The sequence below is a fragment of the Sarcophilus harrisii genome, chromosome 1 (assembly GCF_902635505.1).
Source record: "Sarcophilus harrisii chromosome 1, mSarHar1.11, whole genome shotgun sequence".
Lineage (NCBI taxonomy): Eukaryota > Metazoa > Chordata > Mammalia > Dasyuromorphia > Dasyuridae > Sarcophilus > Sarcophilus harrisii.
In genome coordinates this window covers 647576750-647599373 of record NC_045426.1, presented here as the reverse complement: position 1 = coordinate 647599373, position 22624 = coordinate 647576750, and the positions used below count along the sequence as shown (strand labels likewise).

Genomic DNA, 22624 nt, shown 5'->3' with positions numbered 1-22624 from the left:
AAAACATTTTCAAAAAGGAAACATGAAATTCATAACAGGTCAACATTAATAGAAGACCATTTGCAATCAATTCCAATTATATGAAACACTAATTTTAAATGAAGGGCTGCTAGACAGTTCAGTGCATAGTTTTGGGCCTAGAGTGAAGAAGACCTGAGTTCAAATTTGACTCCATATACTTATCAGCTCTATGATCCTGAGCTTAACCTCTGCTGATCTTAATCCACTGGAGAAGGAAATGGCAAACTAATTCAATATCTTTGCCAAGAAAACCCCATGGAAAATATTATTCACAGAGAAATAAATCAGACATGACTGAATGATTGAAAAAACTTTAAGTGAAGTGTTATTCCTCCCAGAAAAAGAATCCCACTCTTCCTATTGATAGATGAATTACAAAAATTATACTTCATTATTATTGTTATATTTTAAATTCCATTAATAAAACAATTGTGAAAATCTTCTCCTTTGTTGTATGAGTACCTACATAACACTCTTAATTTTGCCTTTTGGACATCAAAGCCCATTGGAGATGTGTGAACAGTGAACTTGCAACACCAGTAAGAGGTTTTGGAGACCACTGGAAGCAGCACCAAGACTTAGAGTCATTGGACTCTAAGGTTCACTGGCCAGTCTGCCAATGTTGAGGTCAGGAACCAAATGGTGAGGTGTAGACCACATGTTGAGGTCTACATTTGGGGTACCTAAATGAAATTAGGGTTTAGTTAAGGTCTAGTGGCAGGTTTGGGGTACAGGGAGTCAAACAGAGTTCCCCTGCAACCCCCTTAGATTCGGCGCAAGGATACGGCGGTATATGAGGTCTAGTAGCTGCGCAGATTCCCAATAAAAGCATTTATTGGCCCAGAGAGCTAGATTAATAAAAGAGGTTTATTACTGAGTTTAGAAGTAGGAGATAGGTGAAGGTAGAGATAAGGAGGGCACTGGACAGAGGGTCCAGTGGACAGAGGGTCCTCACATGGTGACCATGTTTGGAATCTCTGCAAAGAGGGGTTCCCAGTGTGGTCCTTTTAAGTCGGAGACTTAGCTCGAGGGGCTTTGGGTGTAGCCCCAGAGTTGGCTCAGATCCGGGTGGGGCTGGGACAGGTCCGGACCTTCTATTGGAATTCAAAGGGACCAGGATTTGTGAGTCAAAGGGTAATTTACATTAGCTAGGGGGGTTGGGAATCAAAGATTGGAATCTTTCCCGCATCACCAATAAATGGCCACTCTACTTCCAGGAGTAAGAGTGGGCTCACTATTGATACTGTCTCTTCTCCTGTTGCTCAATTTTGTGACTGTGATGTTGGGACATGTGGGTGGTGACTGATAATTCATTTCAATCAGAGTTTAGACATGACTTTCCCTTAGTGAAAGTAAAATTTTGAAATGAACTATCAAACAAAAGATGAAATTCTGCAGCAAAGTAAATTGGTAAGAAGTAGTTTAAGTTTAGGATTTCTAGATCAATAATGTTGATGCCTGAATATCCGTGGAGAATCTCTCTCTCTCTCTCTCTCTCTCTCTCTCTCTTTCTTTCTTTCTTTTTTTTTTTTTTTTTTTTACAATAATCTTATTCTTTATTTTATTATAGCTTTTTATTGACAGAACATATGTATGGATAATTTTTGCAACATTGTCCCTTGTACTCACTTCTGTTCCAACTTTTCCCTTCCCTCCCTCCACCCCCTCCCTAGATGGCAGGTAGTCTCATATATTAAACATGTTAAAGTATATCTTAGATACAGCATATGTGTGCAGATCCATACAGTTCTCTTGTTGCACAAAAAAAATTGGATTCAGAAGGTAAAAAAAAAAAAAAAATAAGGAAGAAAAACAAAAAATGAAATCAGTTTACATTCATTTCCCAGCGTTTCTTCTCTGGATGTAGCTGATTCAGTCCATCATTGATTATGGCGTTTGACTCATGGACATCAAAGATTGTTGGACTTCAAAACCCTCAGGAATCATTGGATTCTCTGAGACATGATAAGATTGTTGTAGGACTTGAAAACCCTCAGGAATCATTGGATTCTCTGAGATGTAGGACTTGAAAACTCTCAGGTGAAGAAAGATCGGAGGTGGAAGAGAATGGGCAATAGCAATGTGTGTAGCTGAGTCAAGAAGCTAGCTAGACCAGCAGCCACATGACCAGCAGCTAGGAGTATGGAACCCAGGCTCAATCTCTCCTAGCTTCTCTTCCTGTCTCTCTCCCTGCCTCCACCCACCAAAATCGTCATTTCCTATACAACACATCAGGACTTGCACAGAGAGTGGGCAGAGACCATTCTTTTTCCAAGCATGTATATTAATAGAGTATAGTCCAATTACTATTTAGCCTCATGTACTTGGGACCTCAGTGCATCAACTCAAACCTCAGCCCATTACAATTGATCATTTGGAACTGAATTGGATCTTCTCATTGCCAAAGATATCCATTTCCATCAGAACACATCCTCATACCGTATTGTTGTTGAAATGTATAATGATCTCCTGGTTCTGCTCATTTCACTCAGCATCAGTTCATGTAGGTCTCTCCAAGCCTCTCTGTATTCATCCTGCTGGTCATTTCTTACAGAACAATAATATTCCATAACATTCATATACTACAATTTACCCAACCATTCTCCAATTGATGGGTATCCATTCAATTTCCAGTGAGAATATATCTTTCTTAAACTAACTTTACTTTCTTGGGTTTCTTTCTCAATAGTATTTAAAATTTCCCATTACATGTAAATATAGTTTTCAAGATTCATTTTTGTAAGATTTTGAGTTCCAAATTTTTTTTCTCTCTCTACCTTAACTCCTTCTTCCCCAAGACAGCAAGCAATCTGATATAGATTACACGTGTACAATCATTTTAAACTTATTTCCATATTAAGTTAGATGAAAGAAAAATCCGAAAAAAGGGAAAAATAACAAGAAAGAAAAAAGCAAAGGAAAAAAAAAAAAAGATGAAAATAGTATTCTTTGATCCACATTCAGTTTCCATAGCTCTCTTTCTGGATGTGGATGATATTTTTCACCCAAATCCAATGGAATTTTATTCGATCACTGTATTGCTGAGAACTAAGTATCATACCAACTCTACTTTCTTTAACAATTCCCCTTTCAAGCTGGGCGGAAAAAATGCAAACACTCACAAAGGGAAATTTCTTAATTGGATGGAACAAAATGACATTTCCCCCTTTTCTCCCCAGTGTTACCATGTCATACCCAAGACAAACTTTCTCTAATGATTTAGAACTGAAATTACTCATTCAAAGTTGTCTATTCTGGAAAGGCTGAATAGATCTTTGATTCTTGTGAGATGAAGGATTTTAGAAGAGACTCTTTTAATTTTAATTCATTGTGTTAAAAAAAATTAAAACAAATAGGCACATTTGCTTCTTCCCTAAATGGGACATGTTGCAGTCAACTGGGAGTTTTAAAATACTCTAACTTTAAAACATCTGATTTTATGAAATGACTATATCCAGGGGTCCTCAAACTTTTTAAATAGGGGGCCAGTTCACTGTCCCTCAGACTGTTGGAGGGCTGGATTATAGTAAAAAACAAAAACTTTGTTTTGTGGGCCTTTAAATAAAGAAACTTCATAGCCCTGGGTGAAGGGGATAATCTTCCGCAGCTGCCGCATCTGGCCCACGGGCCGTAGTTTGAGGACCCCTGAATATGTGAATGTATTAGCCTTTTGGGCCCCAGGAAGTTGGGAAGGGGATGAGAAGTGGGGGCTAAAAGGAAGTCAAGTTAAATTTATGAAATACTATTATTTTATGTGTTGCATTTTAGAATTTAGTAGCTTAAAAGTGCACTAATAGTTTGAAGACACTGGGTAGAATGATTTTACATTTTAAATCCTAGACTGAGCCAGATGAGGTGTCAGACTGGCCTGGACATTGGTACTACCTCATCTTTCTTTTCTAGAAAGAACAGGTACATCAGCATGGGAGTGGAAAATTGCCACAGCAGCAACTCCTTTGAAATGCTGAAGTGCCTCTCCCTCTACAAGCAAAATGTGATTAGTTATACTGCCTATCTCAAAAGGGTTATTGAGTTTGTTTGTTTGTTTGAAGATTAAAATGAGAAAGTGTAGATTAAGCATACTGTTAACCTTAAAGCTCTATATAAATATTGGCTGTTAGTTGCTGTTGCTGTTATTATAGCAGGGTCATCACTGGAGCCAGTGCTCCAGTACCTGATCTCTCCCTTCCTCCCTCTCCTCCCCCACAGCACCTCCTCCCAAAGACTTTTTGCCTCTGCCACCTTCCATCCCCTGCGGACAATATCCAATCAGCTGGGTTCCAGGCCAGACCAAGCTGACTAGTGACTTGGGTTATCTGCCCCACCATACTTGCATGTTCCCTCAGAGGCCGGCAGGGTTCCTCCCACTCCCACCTTCTCACTCCTCCCATATCAGTACCTACCTTTACAGAGAGTGTCAGTCCTCTGTGAGCTGCCCTGCTAACACCACATCCCCGGCATTCTGACCAAGGAAGGTAAGGATCCTGCTGGGCTAGAGGGGAGGGGAATCAAGGAAAGGGGAGGAATCTGGGAGAGTGGGTTTGCATTAATAGTGCAGATTCTGGGTTTTTCAGAGCAATCTATCAGGCTGAGGTAGATGGGAGTGGACTGGGATAGAGGAAAAACTTTGCCTTGCTCAGTATTAGCCCTTATCTCCCCAGGGTGAGCTCAAGATTCAGGGGGTGAGGCTGCTTGAAGGAATGGGAGGAAGGGAGAAATTTAGACAGGAGAGAAATGAAGCAAAGCAAGAATCGGGGACAAAATCAAATGATTCCTGTTTTTTATAACTTTCTGAAGGGCCCCACATGGACAGCTCCTGTCCCTCTTTTGTCCAAAACCTCTTTGTACAATCAGGGGTTGTACTCTCAATTAACTGCTTTCCCACTGGCACAGTGGAGCCCTCCACTTTTCAGACCTTTAACTTCACAAAGTCATACTCTCCCAGATTGAAGGGGGTGGGGGGAACTTTTGTCATTCAGGTCAGTTCCCCTCATTTCACAGATACGGAAATCTGAAGCTCCAAGAGGGTTGACTTGTCCAAGCTGAGTCAGTGGCTGAGCTGAATCTAAAACCCAGAGCTCTGGACTCCCAGCTCAAGCTTCCTTCCGTCCCTGACCCCTTACAGTGCAAGCTCCCTGATCCTTCTGACCTGCCCCCTTTCCTGTTCTTGTAATGGTTGGCAGCTAGCCTAACACAAAGTGCAGGGTTGAGGGGATCCTTTTTCCTTTTTCTCTTGCCCTTATCTTTCCCATTTTTCCTGGATGTACAAATCCCTGGGAGGGGAGACCCACACCAGGAAATACTTCATCCACATTGGGAGTGAAAGGGACTGCATGGCTGAACAGAAACTGGGGTTCTGTGGAATTTTGCACCCATCATCACAAGTCATCTCACTCCTCTTTACCCAGAGCAACAGTTGGCACCATGAAGTTGATCAGGAGGCATCTAATATGCAGAGCTCTGTTGAGCACAGCCTTTGGGGGGCTGCTACTACTGCTGGTGGGTCAGTTTGTAGATGCTGGGACTCCTTCCTTAGATTTGATACCCTTGGACTCCACAGAACTGGCTGAGGATATTTTGAATCTTTCTCTAAGGAAGTTTGAGTGGCAGGTTCAGACACCACATCCCTTGCAGCTGAAGTACCCTTACTCCTATCCTTTTCTACTCAATCACCCTGACAAGGGTGAGGGTCCCAGAGGTGCCCCCTTCCTGCTCATGCTGGTGATGACCCAACCCCAGGATGTGGGGAGATGCCAAGCCATCTGGGAAACTTGGGGCAATGAGACTTTAGAACTGGGTGTGATCATCCGACACCTCTTTGTTCTTGGTCTGCCCCCACCCCTGTTCACCAAGGAACTTCATGAACTCCTCCAAGAAGAGGACAGGAAGCATGGGGATCTTCTCCAGGTGGGCTTCCTGGATACCTATCGCAACTTGACTCTCAAAGTCCTCATGGGTCTGGAGTGGATGGCCCAGTACTGTCCTGATGCCCGCTATGTGCTCAAGGTGGACAGTGATGTCTTTCTAAACCCCAGCTTTCTGGTACAGCAGGTGCTTCAGCCCAATGGGCCCCCATGGCCTGACTTTATCACAGGTTACATCTATAGAAATAAAGGCCCTATTCGAAGTCCAGATCACAAGTGGTACATGCCTCCAGAATTGTACTTGCAGGACATATATCCCCCCTACTGTGCTGGAGGTGGCTATGTTCTGTCTGGACCCTTAGCCCTCAGGATTCTGTCTGTGGCCCAGATTCTCAAGGTCATCCACCTGGAAGATATGTTTGTGGGCTTATGTTTACAGCAATTGGGGCTGGAGCCCATTCCGCCTCCCCCTGGGTCCTTTTTGATGTTTCCACTAGCATATGAACACTGTATCTACCATCAATTTGCCCTTGTTCATGGATTCCAGCCTCAGGAGCTGCTGCAAATTTGGCAAGACTTCCAGACAGTCAATAAAATCTGCCCCATGCCATGATGGGCTAGAAGAATGATCCATACTCCTCTAGCTTTCTATTCCCATCCCACTTGTCTGAGTGGAATAAAGGCAGTGGTCAGTGCCCCCTCCCAGAGGACCTTCCTCCAGTCCTGCCCTCTAGGACAGATGGACAAATGATCCTGTGGATCTGAATAACAATGCAGGCTCCCCTCTCAGTGGTGGCCAATGGGAAACCCAGAAATGATTGTGAAGTAATCCTTACCCCTGAGGGGTAGTTTTGGATTTTAGGAATAAGAAACTTGGAATGGACGATGGACTTGGAGCCAGAGATCCTGAGTCAGAATCTCAACTCTGTGTGCTGCTCTGCCTATTTGTCTATAGGCAAGTCATCTATATTTTTGCGCCTTATTTATTCGCATATTTAAAGCCAATATGTTACTGATCTTCAAGCTTCCTTCCATTTGTATGTTCTATGGTCTTATTACATGGCTCCATTTGTCTGTAGATAGGATATGCACAATAGATGTCCAAATGAGTGGATGCAAGAAGCATCTAATGGCTTTCTTTAATGGGGAGTCTGGAGCCCTGGACTCTATAGCTCTCTTCTTTTCATTTCTGTGAAGGTTTTCTGGAGGCAGCCTTAGTTTCAGTTAAAATAAATAATTACTCCAAAATGCAGCCAGCTGGTAAAAATGCAAACATTTATTTCTTCTTCCAAAATAGCCTGGCTAGTTGAGGCCTAACTCTCTGCTTCAGCTCTTGCAGCATTGTCCTTGGCTTCTGCCTCTGCTTTCTTCAGCCTCCAGCCAGCACCAAGGTAGAACAAAAATGAATCTCTCTTGCCTCAAAGATAGGGCTTGTAGGCTTTCTTCCAGAGTCTCTGTCTCCGACCCCTGTTGATGTTCTGGAGAAATTCCTCCCTTAGCTCTAAGAGCTTCCTCCATATATATCATCTCCCAAAGGTTAACTCCTCCTTCTTCGAGGCAGGGATTATGGGTTATCTCCCAGAGTGCTCTCTGCTCCTAAGAACTTCAAGGGACTTGTGAATTCAGACTAAGCCAGCCCTGAATTCTCCCAAACATGTGAACTCCATTGAGTACTTAGATACTTATGAGCTCTCTAAAGGTACACAAGCATTGTTTACATCAGTTGTATTTAGTACCTAGTTTCAAGTTCTGGCCCAAAATATCTCTTTCTAAGATCAAATCAACTCCAATTTCTTAACACTTTGTAAAGATTCCAACACATTTCCTTTTTTTAAGCTTTAGTTTTTAATTTTAGAGGAATCTAATCATAAGAATTGTCTTAAGAACAAGTCCTATTAGGGACAGCGAGGTGGCACAGTGGGTAGAGCATCAGCCCTGAAATCAGGAGGACCTGATGTCAAATCTGGTCTCAGACACTTAACACTTCCTAGCTGTGTGACCCTGAGCAAGTCACTTAACACCAATTGCCTCAACAAAAACCAAAACAAAAATAACATCCCATCAAAGTTCTTTTATGAAACAAGTATGGCCCAGATACCTAAGCCAGGAAAACAAAACACAAAGAAAGAAAATTACAGACCATCAAAGGATGTAAAACAAATAATTTTAATTATATTAAATTTAAAAACATTTGCACAAATAAAACCAACACAGCCAAAATTAAAAGGAAAGCAGGAAACTGGTGGAAATTTTTATAGGAGGTTTTTTTTTTTTTTTTTTTTTTTTGATAAGTCTCATTTCTCAGATACATAGAGAATGGAGTCAAATTTATAAGAATATGACAATTCCATTATTAATCAGTGAAAAAATGATATGAACAGGCAATTTTCAGAAGAAGAACCAGCCATCCATAGTCAAATAGAAAAATGCTCAAAATCACTATTGATTAGAGGAAAATAAATTAAAACAACTGTGAGGTGTAAGATCTGGGATAGCTCTCTGGAGAGCCTCAGGATCAGTCAGAGTTTGGATCAGTTAAAGTCCTTTAGAGGAGAAGTGAAGGAGGTAGGCAAACTACCAAGTGGACTCTGGAATCTGGAGCCTGAAGTCTAGAGACTCTGACCTTCTCCCTCAGTCCAATTCTTCTCTACAATTACCTCACCACACCACGTTCAGCAGGTACCAATTGTGAGGAGAACCATCATATCACCATATATTCTAAATTTATGTTTATAGAACCATAATCTTACATTGAGTAGGTACTTAATTTTAAGTACTCTGCTGTTCTGGATTTAAATACACCTTTTCAGAGTTCCAGCCCTCTACAGTGAGGTACCATCTTACACCTATCAGAATGGCTAATAGGACAGAAAAGGAAAATAACAACTGTGGCAAAATTGGGACACTAAAGCATTGTTGATGGAGGTGTAAACTGATCCATTGGGAGACTTGATTCTGAGAGATAGAACTGAGTGTATGTCCACATTCTGTGTGGCCTGGTGGCATCTTTAAATCTTGGAGACTGAACACTGCCTGGGGTTTCCTTATATTCACATTTGGGGGTGAAGGACTTCACTCAAAGCAGATGACATTATGTGGATAAAGGGGGAGGACTTGAGGTCCATCATCTCTCTTTTTTATGTCATATGAGCCCAGAAAATGAGGCTGGTGGTTTGGTATTTTTTTATTTGGCTGTTTCAATTCTAGATACAGGGAATCTCCAACCCAGGAACTAAATCCTTGGGGATCCAGGAACCCAGGAATTCAGGTTGGATGTTTCATCCAGCCTATTAGGGCTAGTATACTAGCCTAGTGGTGATTTGAACTTGAACTTATATATAACGATATATAGGAATTGAGCTGAAGCTTTCTTTTCTCCACAGCAACTGAAGTGATATAGGAAAGATTATGCCCCAGGGGTGGTAGGATTTCCTTTCTATGTACTTGTCCTACCTCTAGGACTGATCCTTTACAACCCTTGATGTTGACAAGCCCTTTTTCACCGCACTGCACCGAGGTGAGCACCCCATAGAATGGCTGTACCCTACTGGACCACACATTCTGTCTGATAATATTGAGGGATTTGGTTTCTTTTTGGGGGCAATGTTGCCAACGGGCCATACTTATCTTGGGATGGCCCCCTCAATTGGCTCTTGGTATACCAGCACAGTATTGCTTGGTATTGACCAGGATAACTTAATGTGGGCAGTTCTATTACAGCTTTGTCCCTTAGCACCTTTGCATACTTCTCAGCCACTTAGACAATTGTACAAAAGATTAAGAATAAGTATCACCACTGAATCTCTTTCCTCAGACACTGTCCAAGGCCCTAATTTTTTTTTACTGATGCTACCAAAGATCACAGGGCCGCTATATACAGAGAGCACACTTGAGACATATGTCCTTGACACCCTCTATGATTCTACACAGAAAAATGAGTTATATGCCATCATGCATACCATGCAATGGTATAAAGAGGCTATTAATATCACAGACAGTCTTTTATGCCTGTCAAGTCATCCAACAGCTACCACATGCGAATATTGATGACAGGCACTCCACCATCACTGATCTTCCTTAGGCTCAGGGTGCATTAAACAGCAGAGCTGCACCTCTTTTTATCATGCATGTTAGGTCTCATACTGATGACAGTGATCTCATATTTAAGGGCAGTAAGGTAGCTGATGCCCTCCTGTATCCTTTGTGTGGCCTTTACATGATTCTCCTGCCCATAAGGCACATGCTTCGTTTCAATTATCTGCCTGCTCTTTGTGGAGGCTGTTGGCATCTCTAAAGCAGATGTTGCAGCTATTGTTTGTCGTTGTACTACTTGTGCTCCTTTCTGTCCTGCTCCTTGAAATACTGCAACAGATCCTTGTGGTGAGTCTCCCAATGCCCTATGGCAAATGTATGTGACTCATGTTATTTATATATATATATATATTTTATTTAATAGCCTTTTATTTACAGGATATATGCATGGGTAACTTTACAGCATTAACAATTGCCAAACCTCTTGTTCCAATTTTTCACCTCTTACCCCCCCACCCCCTCCCCTAGATGGCAGGATGACCAGTAGATGTTAAATATATTAAATATAAATTAGATAATAATAAATAACATAAACCAAACCATTATTTTGCTGTACAAAAAGAATCGGACTCTGAAATATTGTACAATTAGCCTGTGAAGGAAATCATAAATACAGGTGTGCATAAATATAGGGATTGGGAATTCAATGTAATGGTTTTTAGTCATCTCCCAGAGTTCTTTTTCTGGGCATAGCTGGTTCAGTTCATTACTGCTCCATTGGAAATGATTTGGTTGATCTCGTTGCTGAGGATGGCCTGGTCCATCAGAACTGGTCATCATATAGTATTGTTGTTGAAGTATATAATGATCTCCTGGTCCTGCTCATTTCCTCAGCATCAGTTCGTGTAAGTCTCTCAGGCCTTTCTGAAATTATCCTGTTGGTCATTTCTTACAGAACAGTAATATTCCATAATATTCATATCACAATTTATTCAGCCATTCTCCAACTGATGGACATCCATTCAGTTTCCAGTTTTAGCCACTACAAAGGGCTGCCACAAACATTCGTGCACATACAGGTCCCTTTCCCTTCTTTATAATCTCTTTTGGGATATAATCCCAGTAGTAACACTGCTGGATCAAAGGGTATGCACAGTTTGATAACTTTTGAGCATAGTTCAAACTACTCTCCAAAATGGTTGGATTCGTTCACAACTCCACCAACAATGCATCAATGTCCCAGTTTTCCCGCATCCCTCCAACAATCATCATTAATTTTTCCGTCATCTTAGCCAATCTGACAGGTGTGTAGTGGTATCTTAGAGTTGTCTTAATTTGCATTTCTCTGATTAATAATGACTTGGAGCATCTTTTCATATGACTAGAAATAGTTTCAATTTCTTCATCTGAGAATTGTGACTCATGTTAAAAGGCAGTACATCCATGTATCCGTGGATACACACTCTCTATTTCTCATGGTTTCACTCCAATCAGGAGAAGCAGTTAGGCACATGATCAGCCATCTTTATCATTGCTTTTCCGCTGCAGGAGTTCCATGTGCACTTAAGAAAGATAATGGACCAACTTATACATCTTCTCCTTTTAGGTCTTTTTGCACTGAATTTGGCATTGCCCATTCTACTGGCATCCCCTACAACCCTACGGGACAAGCCACTGTTGAATGGGCTAATTGTACTCTCAAGATGCTCCTGTCTAAGCAAGAAAAAGGGGTATTGGGGTTTACAAGACCCTCCACCCGATTCACAGGCCTGCTTAGATGTGGTGATATATACATATAATTACTTATAATTTTCACATTCCTTGGATCTCACCCCAGCAATGCTCTTCTGGCACATGCAGAAAGTGCAGCTAACTAACAGACTGGCCATCAAGAGCAAGAGCCCTCTTTCCAAAGTAATGTGGAGGGGCTTAGATGGCATTTGGAAAGGTCCAGGTTGGGGTAAGGTTTGGAGTCCGAATATGCTCTTATTATTCCAGATACAGATCCAACCCCAGAGGAGTGGATCCCTACTAAAAACATCTGTGATCTGGGGAACCAAGAAGAGAAGGACCAGACAACAGCCCAGAGGGATCAGCCAGATGTCAGCAGCCCTTCAGATGCTGATGGCAGCCATGTCCCTCCTGACTGTGACACCAGAGACAGCAGACACAGCTCCAGTGTAGCAGCTGAAATGGACTGTCTCGAGTGATGTGCAACATAAGCAGACTGTTAAATGGACAATGGGCTTGTGTGCTTCTTCCATGGCTACTTTCCACATGGTGGCCTGGGGAGAGGCTTTGCCCTGTGTTTTATATTTAAGGACTATGCTTTTATATTAGTGGGTGAACTGTATTTTTGATTTCCTTCACAAGCTAATTGTACAATAATTCAGAGACTGATTCTTTTCGTACAGCAAAATAATGTTTTGGTCATGTATACTTATAGTGTGTCTAAGTTATATTTTAATATATTTAACATCTACTGGTCATCCTGCCATTTAGGGGAGGGGGTGGGGGGGGTAAGAGGTGAAAAATTGGAACAAGAGGTTTGGCAATTGTTAATGCTGTAAAGTTACCCATGTATATATCCTGTAAATAAAAGGCTATTAAATTAAAATATATATATATTAGTGGGTGAAAAATGAACACACCCACCTGCCAATGTTGCTGAGGCAATGTAACAGGACATAACTTTGCTTGTGTACACCTTTATCTGTGTTTTCTTTCAAAATATGTGTACAAGTGTAACTAGAATTGTGACAAGTGTAACTAAAATTGTGACAAATGTAACTAGAATTGTGACACCCTACCTTCTCATTGTCACCCTGATGGATACAAATGTAACTACAGAATTGTGACATCCTATCTCCCTGATCCTGCCTCTTTGATATCTTATCTCCTTGAGCATGACTCTATCCAATGGGTTAAACATCATGTTACCCATGTTTGGTTATGGCAACAGTTGAGCCTAGTTCTCACTGTCATACCTTTGTTTATTGGTCTATTGCTTCTTATCTCCTTGAGCATAATACTCGGTAATCTCATGGATCAAGTGCAATATAGCTGATGTTAAGTTAGCTTGATGGGATGAGTGGTTCCCACTTTGGAAGAGAGGGGAATTGTAAGGGTCCGTTAGAGAGGCCAGACAAGCACAGTCAGGATGGAACACAGGCCTATGGCCTGGAGATCCCTGGATGTGATTGGCTATGAATACACAGGGGCCACCTTCATGGATGGGATCTCCAGCTGCTGGGGGAACCCTGAACACTCTGAAGTTGTGTCAGGAACAGGAAGTGTCTCCATCTCTGATTGGCTGTGACCTCATGGACCTGATATAAGCTAAGTGTGGGAGGAGCCCGACCTTTTTCACCTGGAGCTCTGCTAACAGAAGGAATTAAGAGAGTGCAGGAGGTCTTAGAGTAGGATGTAATCCATGTGAATAAAGTTCCTGAGCTTGCCTGCAAATACTCTCGGGTGCTCTGTTGTGCTTTAACTGTGTCCCTATGAGACAACACCCAGAGGATTTCTGATGACCTCAGAAAGAGGTAAGCTTGATATTAATATTTACCAGAGATTTCTCTGAAGCTCTGGGAATTAGGAGAGACTGGCAGTAGCAAATGCAATGATAGCATGTTGCACCCTGCCATGACATGCCAGGCATCAGTGTATTTAAAGCTCAGAATGGAGCCTCCCCTAAGAGGTGAGGGTTAAAAGAAATTCAATGTACAATATAAAACAGATACAGTTATTTTGTTTTTGTCTCAAGACATGTTAAAAACAAAACCAAACAAATGAAACCACAAGGTGTGCATTGATGTGATGACTTAAAACAAGATTCAGTAACTTAACTTACAATTACTGTTACAGCCTACTGGGAGACTGATACTGAACCTCATCAGAACGTAAAGTAGTTTATAGGACTTAGTAAAAGCACTCGGTAGTTTATTTTATTTTTATTTTTTTTAATAGCTTTTTATTTACAAGTTATATGCATGGGTAATTTTACAGCATTGACAATTGCCAAATCCTTTGTTCCAATTTTTCCCCTCCTTCCCCCTACCCCCTCCCCTAAATGGCAGAATGAGCAATACATGTTAAATATGTTAAAGTGTAAATTAAATACAAAATAAGTATACATGTCCAAATCGTTATTTTGCTGTACAAAAAGAATTGGACTCTGAAATAGTGTACAATTAGCCTGTGAAGGAAATCAAAAATGCAGGCGGACAAAAATAGAGGGATTGGAAATTCTATATAATGGTTCTTAGTATTCATCTCCCAGAGTTCTTTCTCTGGGTGTAGCTGGTTCAGTTCATTACTACTCCATTGGAACTGATTTGGTTCATCTCATTGCTGAAGATAGCCAGGTCCATCAGAATTGATCATCATATAGTATTGTTGTTGAAGTATAGAATGTTCTCCTGGTTCTGCTTGTTTCATTCAGCATCAGTTCATGTAAGTCTCTCCAGGCCTTTCTGAAATCATCCTGTTGGGCATTTCTTACCAAACAATACTATTCCATAATATTCATATACCACAATTTATTCAGCCATTCTCTAGTTGATGGGCATCTACTCAGTTTCCAGTTTCTAGCCACTACAAAAAGGGCTGCCACAAACATTTTTGTACATACAGGTACCTTTCCCTTCTTTAAGATCTCTTTGGGATATAAGCCCAGTAGTAAGACTGCTGGATCAAAGGGTATGCACAGTTTGATAACTTTTTGAGCATAGTTCCAAATTGCTCTCCAGAATGGTTGGATTGGTTCACAATTCCACCAACAATGTATTAGTAGGATTTGGTAGTTAAAAGATTTTACCTTTCATTTCTTCTCCATGCAAGTCTTTATCCTCTGGCTACCTGGCTACCTGGAACATCTTCCATAAAAGATACTTCCCTTGCTGCTAGACACCTTTATTAAAAAGCATCTAAGACTTCTGGAATTCAAAAAGTCATCTACAAGCCTGGAGGTAGACTGTCTATTCAGGGGGGAAAAAAAGAAAAACTAGAAAGAGCTACCAAAGGCCCACTCAGATCCAAGTTTGTCTAATAGAATCCCCCTATTCTAGCTGCTAGATGAGAGTTCACCAAAGGGCGCTATTGAAGCTATGGAAAATCAATCTCTTACCTGCCTTTTTCTGGAAGGCTTGGAGGTGCAAGATGTCACCTGGAAGGCTGAGGGATGAGTAAACTAGTTGGAATCTGCTCCTCCTTTGTCCTCGAACAGAACTTTGTCCCACTGCCACTTGTTATGGACAAAAGGATCGCTAAAATTCTAAAGGAATAGATTAATCTATTATTCGTCTTTACAAGGCCAGATACAGTCAGAAAATTTGTCTTCTCAAGGCCCAAACACTGTCCTCAGATCCCTGGAGTTCTCCAAACATTCAGGGTAATTACAAGCATTGCTTCCTTGAGATGACCATTACAGGATCATCTAATCTCCCTGCATTCCTTCCTATTCCATAGGAATGAAAGGGAGAGTGGGATGGCTCTTCAGCAAAAGTGATCAGGGTTGTTGTTAAGGACCATACCTATGTGAAGGGCAGATCAGTTCTCCAAGAACCTCCACAACTGTGAATCATAAACTTGAAGGAGTTGGAAAGTAGCCTTAGCAGATTTTCCTTGTGGATTGGGAATGGAATAAATTGGAGGCAAGAGGAAAGAGGAAAAAAGTCAGAGAACACAACTGCCTCTCAGTTGGGAGGTATCATCATCACCCTCTCACAAGAGATCCATTCTACAGGTCTGAGTTAGACCTCCAGCAACCACTGGCAGGTGGCTCCCATATCACAACATATGGCGCCCGAAAATGGCACATAAGCAGCAGCACTTGAGAGCTGTTTGTGAGTAGGATCCTCCCAGAGTTCCTTCTGTAATTTGAGGGGAAGGAAAGGGAAAAAAGGCCCGGTAAGACTTTTTTAGTTGGGGTAATTAAATGGACCAACACATTAAAAGACCAAGCCAGGAGACTGATGAGAGACTTAAATGCCTATTCTTACTATAGTCCTCTTCTCTGTTTGAAAGTTTGCCTCCATGACTTCTCACAAGATTCAACACCAGCTATAGGGCTGTGATATGGGAGCTACCTGCCAGTGGTGGCTGGAGGTCTAACTCAGACCTGTAGAATGGATCTCTTGTTGTGAGAGGATGATGATGATACAAGGAGAGTGAGAGGTAGTTGTGTTGTCTGACCTCTCTTCTCTTCCCTCTTGCCTCCAGTTTGTTTCATTCCCAATCCACAAGGAACATCTGTGAAAGCTGCTTTGCAGCTCCTTCAAGTTTATGGTTCATAGCTGTGGAGGCTCTCAGAGAATTGTCCTGCCCCTTCACCTAGGCATGGTCCTTAATAATTCCCTGTTTTTTATTTTATGGAAACATGATTATTTCCTCCCCCCCCCCCAAAAAAAAAAGAGTAAGTTTATGCATTAGCTGTTATCTAAGTCTACATGCTAAGATATCTGAGTCCTGATGCTCAGGAGTGCAAACATCACTACACAGGTGGTCAAACCCCCCTTGACTTCTCAGGAAAGATGAGAACACCAAAGGGAGATGGGGAGCCAAATCAGACAATATCAGCAGGTTTCCTCTGGGCTGAAGGGTCTTATACCTTATCCAGAGTTCCCCCACTATTTGCAGCCCTCTACACTTTGTCAAAGAAGGTTATTAATTGTCTCACACAGTGTAGCCTGTAGAAAGCCTAGGAAGGGAGCTACCTTTTGTAATATGCAGGGTGACTATGGGAAGGGAAATCATGCAGCAGTAAGGCAGCTACAGAAAACTATCACCTGGGCTTAGCCCTTCTTGGCTTGTGACTTTTCTCTCTTGTGCTTTTGGAATCTGAGTTAGGTTGGATTCAGTGCTATTAGTGTCCAAATGGTGGAGGATACTTTGGCCTCTTCAGGGAGTAAACTATGGTCTATGGACTTATTCCAGGCTGCTGACTATTGTTGTTTTTGAGGCAGTTGAGTTTAGGCGACTTACATAGGATCACACAGCTAGTAAACTTTTTTTTTTTTTTTTTCTGAGTCTGGACTTGAAGTTAGAGCCTTCTGACTCCAGGGTTAAAGCTATATCCACTCTGCCAGTTGACCTGTAAGCTTTTTTTGTACAGCCCATGAGGTAAGAATGTTTGTTTTAAATTTTTTTTAGAGATTGCTTTTGTGGTTTTAAAAATATATCTACTAACCTAGGCCCATTCATACAAGAATGTAAAATAAAATCTTTCCTGCATTTAAAAAATAAATTAAACAATATTTTATGTGGTTGAAAAAAATTATATCCAATTCAAATATGTGTCCATAATAGAGTTTTATGGGAATTCAGCCAACTTCATTGATTTATGAATTGTCTGTGGTAACAGAGGCAGGGGTGAATAATTGGCATGGAGACCATAAGCGCTACTTGGACACAAAAATTATAGAAATTCAGTTATAATGCAATAGAATTCCAAATGTATATTGCTAAACTTCAACATATGACAATTGTGCCCAAAAAAGAGAAGAAAAAAAAATAAGGTTTTGTAATGATTTTTTTGAGGTCAAGACCAAGATTGACATTTTTCTGAATGAGAAGAGCCACCCTTAATCACTATTATGAAATCTTGAATGCCTTTGGAAATAATCTTTTGCTGTAGACTTGAAACGATTTCTTAATTATTTCATCCTAAAATTGCCAGAAAACACTACATTTATATTTAAAACTTACCTGGTGGTTAAGTCAATTTATTGAGGACTAATGTTATCATTATTTATTTATTTTCTGAGGCAATTGGGGTTAAGTGCCTTGCCTGTTAAGTGTCTGAGGCTGGACTTAAACTCAGGTCCTCTTGACTCCTGGGCCATCTAGCTGCTCCGATGTGGATTAATCTTATTAAGAGCAGGGAGGTGGCTTAGTAGAGAACACAGGCTAGAAGTCAATTCCAATGTGACTTCAGACACTAGTTGTTGGACCTGGACAAAACTACTTAATCTTTGTTTGCAGAGTTTCCTCATTTGTTAAATGAACTGGAGAAGGAAATGAAAAACCTCTCCAGTATCTTGGCCAGGAAAGCCCCATGAGGGCTTGGACACCATTGAAAAACAATACCAGTACCAATATTATTGAATCAGAAGTGATGTGAAGTTGCTTTTTATACTACCTGGAGTATCAAAAAATAAAACAAGATGGTAGCTCTACACTTCCCCACAAATTTATGGTGGATATATTTTATGAGCTCATGAACCTCAGAGCCATGAAGACTTTTTATGCAGATGTAAAAGACATTTCCATATTTCAAAATCCATTTAGTTATACAATGGAGGAACTTTCCCCTATCCTTGAACTGAAAATGATTAAACTGCAATGTAATAACATGCTAAAAGGCAAATATCCAGAAAAGTTAATAAAATTCTACAAATGCCTTCCAAGCTATGAATGTGTTCACTTAAAAATCATAGGCTTTTAGAAAAACATGGCAGGATGTAAATGAAATAATGAAGAGTGAAATGAGCAGAACCAAGTGAATGCTATAGACAGTACAACAGTCGTCAAAGAATAAGTTATTTTGAATATTATAAATATTCAAGTCAATAGACAAAGGTCCTATGAAGTAAGATGTTATCTATCTCCAGAGAAAGAACTAAAATACTTGTGTATGGTATTGTTTTACATACCTTTCTATCTTTCTTTCTGTCTGCCTATGTACCTATCCATCCATCCATCTATCTATTATCTACCTATCTATCTATTTATCTATCTATCTATGTAATGTCAAATGGTAGTGAGGAGAAAGGAAGGGAGACAATTCAGAATTTAAAATGTAACCAAAAATTAATAAAATTAAATAAAAAGGAGAATTACAAAACAAAACAGAAGCCAAACAATCATGTGTATATGGTTTGATATGAGTATTTGGCAGTACCTATCTTTGTGAAAAGACATTTTCAAAAAGGAAACACATAAAATTCATAACAGTTCAACATTAAAAGATGAACATTTGCTATCAATTCTGATTATATAAAACATTAATTTTAAGTGAAGGGCTGCTAGACAGTTCAGTGGATAGAGTTTTGGGATTAGAGTGAGGAAGATCTGAGTTCAAATTTGACTCCACACACTTACCAACTCTATGATTCTGAGGTTAACCTCTGCTGACTTTAATCCACTGGAGAAGGAAATGGTAAACTACTTCAGTATCTTTGCCAAGAAAACCTCATGGAAAATATGGTACACAGGGTCACAAATCAGACATGACAGAATGGCTGAAAAAACGTTAAGTGAAGTGTTATTCCCTCCACCCCAAAAAATCCCATTCTTCCTATTTGTAGATCTCTATTACAAAAATTATACTTCATTATTATTGTCATATTTTAAATTCTATCAATACAACAATTGTGGAAATCTTCCCCCTTGTTATATGAGTATCTACATAACACTCTCAATTTTGCCTCTTGGACATCAAAGCTTTTGACTATCTGGCCCTTTATAGAAAAAAAAAATTGCCAGCCCCTGGTTTAGGTCCTTGGAAAAGCCCATTGGAAATATAATGCAAGCAGTGAGCTTGCAATACCAGTAAGAGTTTTTGGAGGCCACTGGAAGCAGCACCAAGACTTATAGTCATTGGGCTCTAAGGTTCACTGACCAGGCTACCAAAAAGTGGCCACTCTATTTCCAGGAGTAAGAGTGGGCTCACTATTGCCAGTTGATGATTGTTTCTTCCCCCACCGCCCAATTTTTTGACTATGATGTTGGGAGGTGTAGGTAGTGACTGATAATTCATTTCAAACAGAGTCTGGAGATAATTTTCCTTTGGTGAAAGAGTTTTGAAATGAACTATCAAACAAAAGATGAAATTCCGCAGCAAAGTAAATTGATAAGAAGTAATTTAAGATTAGGATTTCTGGAACAATAATGTTGATGGCTGAATATCCATGGAGAATATAGCTTTCTTCAATTCTCAGTAGTATTTAAAATTTCCCAATTACATGTAAATACAACATTCATTTTTGTAAGATTTTGAGTTCCAATTTTTTTCTCTCTCTACCTTAACTCCTTCCTTCCCAAGACAGCAAGCAATCTGATATAGATTATACATGCACAATCATTTTAAACTTATTTCCATATTAAGTTAGATGAAAGAAAAATCAGAACAAAAAAGGGAAAAATCACAAGAAAGAAAAAGCAAAAAAAGGTGAAAATAATTTGCTTTGATCCACATTCAGTTTCCATAGTTCTCTCTCTGGATGTGGATGACATTTTTCACCAAATCCAATAGAATTGTCTTGGATCACTGTATTGATGAGAAGAACTAAGTATTATACCAACTTTACTTTCTTTAACAATTCCTCTTTCAAGTTGTAGAAAAAAACCCAAATACTCAACAAAGGGAAATTTCTTAATTGGATTAAACAAAAAGACATTTCCCCCTTTTCTCCCCAGTGTTACCATGTCATACTCAAGACAAACTTTCTCTAATGATTTAGAATTGAAATTACTCACTCAAAATTGTCTATTCTGGAAAGGCTGAATAGATCTTTGATTCATCTGAGATGAAGGATTTTAGAAGATACTTTGTTTCAATTTTAATTCATTGTGTTAAAAAAATTAAAACAAATAGGCACATTTGCTTCTTCCCTAAATGGGACATGTTGCCGTCAACTGGGAGTTTTAATACTCTTAACTTTAAAACATCTGATTTTATAAAATGACTATATTTTAAGTCAAAATGTAAATATATTATCCTTTTGGGTCCTAGGAAGTTGGGAAGGGGATGAGAAGTGGGGGCTAAAGAGAAGTCAGGTTAAATTTATGAAATACGATATTTTAAGTGTTGCATTTTAGAATTTAGTAGCTTAGAAGTGCACTAATAGTTTGAAGACACTGGGTAGAATGATTTTACATTTTAAATCCTAGACTGAGCCAGATGAGGTGTCAGACTGGCCTGGACATTGGTACTACCTCATCTTTCTTTTCTAGTGCCCAGGTAGGAACAGGTACATCAGCATGGGAGTGGAAAATTGCCACAGCAGCAACTCCTTTGAAATTCTGGAGTGCCTCCCCCTCTACAAGCAAAATGTGATTGGTTATAGTGCCTATCTCAAAAAGGTTATTTTTTTTTTTTTTGAGATTAAAATGAGAAAGTGTAAATTAAGCATACTGTTAACCTTAAGCTTTCTATAAATATTGGCTGTTTGTTGCTGTTGCTGTTATTATAGCAGGGTCTTCCATTTGTGGCAACCAGTGCTCCAGTATCTGATCACGCCCTTCCTCCCTCTCCTTCCCCACAGCACCTCCTCCCAAAGACTTTTTGCTTCTGCCACCTTCCATCCCCTGCGGACAATGTCCAGTCAGCTGGGTTCCAGGCCAGACCAAGCTGACTAGTGACTTGAGTGATCCACCCCACCCCATACTTGCACGTTCCCTCAGAGGCCAGCAGGGTTCCTCCTACTCCCACCTTCTCACTCCTCTCATATCAGTACCTACCTGGACAGAGAGTAGCAAGCCCCTGTGAGCTGTCCTGCTGACACCACATCCCCGGCATTCTGACCAAGGAAGGTAAGGATCCTGCTGGGCTAGAGGGGAGGGGAATCAAGGAGAAGGGAGGAATCTGGGAGAGTGGGTTTACATTAATAGTGCAGATTCTGGGTTTTTCAGAGCAATCTATCAGGCTGAGGTAGATGGGAATGGACTGGGATAAAGGAAAAACTTTGCCTTTCTCAGTATTAGCTCTTATCTCCCCAGGGTGAGCCCAAGGTTCTGGGGGTGAGGCTGCTTGTAGGAGTGGGAGGAAGGGAGAAATTTAGACAGGAGAGAAATGAAGCAAAGCAAGAATCGGGGACAAATTCCAACGATTCCTGTTTTTTATACCTTTCTGAAGGGGCCCACATGGACAGCTCCTGTCCCTTTTCTGTGCAAAACCTCTTTGTACAATCAGGGGTTGGACACTCAATTAACTGCTTTCCCACTGGCACAGTGGAGCCCTCCACTTTTCAGACCTTTAATTTCACAAAGTCATACTCTCCCAGATTGAAGAGGGTGACTTTTGTCATTCAGGTCAGTTGCCCTCATTTCACAGATAGGGAATTCTGAAACCTCAAGAGGAGGGTTGACTTGTCCAAGCTGAGCTAGTGGCAGAGCTCAGTCTTAAATCCAGAGCTCTGGACTCCCAGCTATAGGTTCCATCAACCCCTCACCCATTACAGTGCAAGCTCCCTGATTCTTCTGATCTGCCTCTCTTCCTGTTCTTGTAATGCTAACTTGGCAGCTAGCCTTGGACAAAGTGCACGGGTTGGGGAGCCTTTTTCCTGTTCTCTTGTCCTTGTCTTTCCCATTTTTCCCGGATTTATAAATCTGGGGTGGGGGACACCCACACCAGGAAATACTTCATCCACATAGGGAGTGAAAGGGACTGCATGACTGAACATAAACTGCAGTTCTCACTTCATAGAATTCCCAATCCCTCTACTCTTGTCTGCCTGCATTTTTTATTTCCTTCACAGATTAATGGTACACTATTTCAAAGTCGGATTCTTTTTGAACAGAAAATAACTGTTTGGACATGTATATTTATATTGTATTTAATTTATTCTTTAACATATTTAACATGTATTGGTCAACCTGCCATCTGGAGGAAGGGGTGGAGGGAAGGAGGAGAAAAATTGGAACAAAAGGTTTGACAATTGTTAATACTATAAAATTACCCATACATATAACTTGTAAATAAAAAG

The 22624-nt window shown here is 40.5% G+C and overlaps 1 protein-coding gene across 1 annotated transcript; it reads left to right on the top strand.

The window, feature by feature from the left end:
• The first annotated feature begins 4528 nt into the window (after positions 1-4528).
• Positions 4529-7104, top strand: LOC116421393 (beta-1,3-galactosyltransferase 2-like). The gene has a single exon (XM_031950634.1). It carries the CDS (start codon positions 5446-5448, stop codon positions 6496-6498), a length of 1053 nt encoding a protein of 350 aa, XP_031806494.1. The 5' UTR covers positions 4529-5445; the 3' UTR covers positions 6499-7104.
• The last annotated feature ends 15520 nt before the right edge of the window (positions 7105-22624 follow it).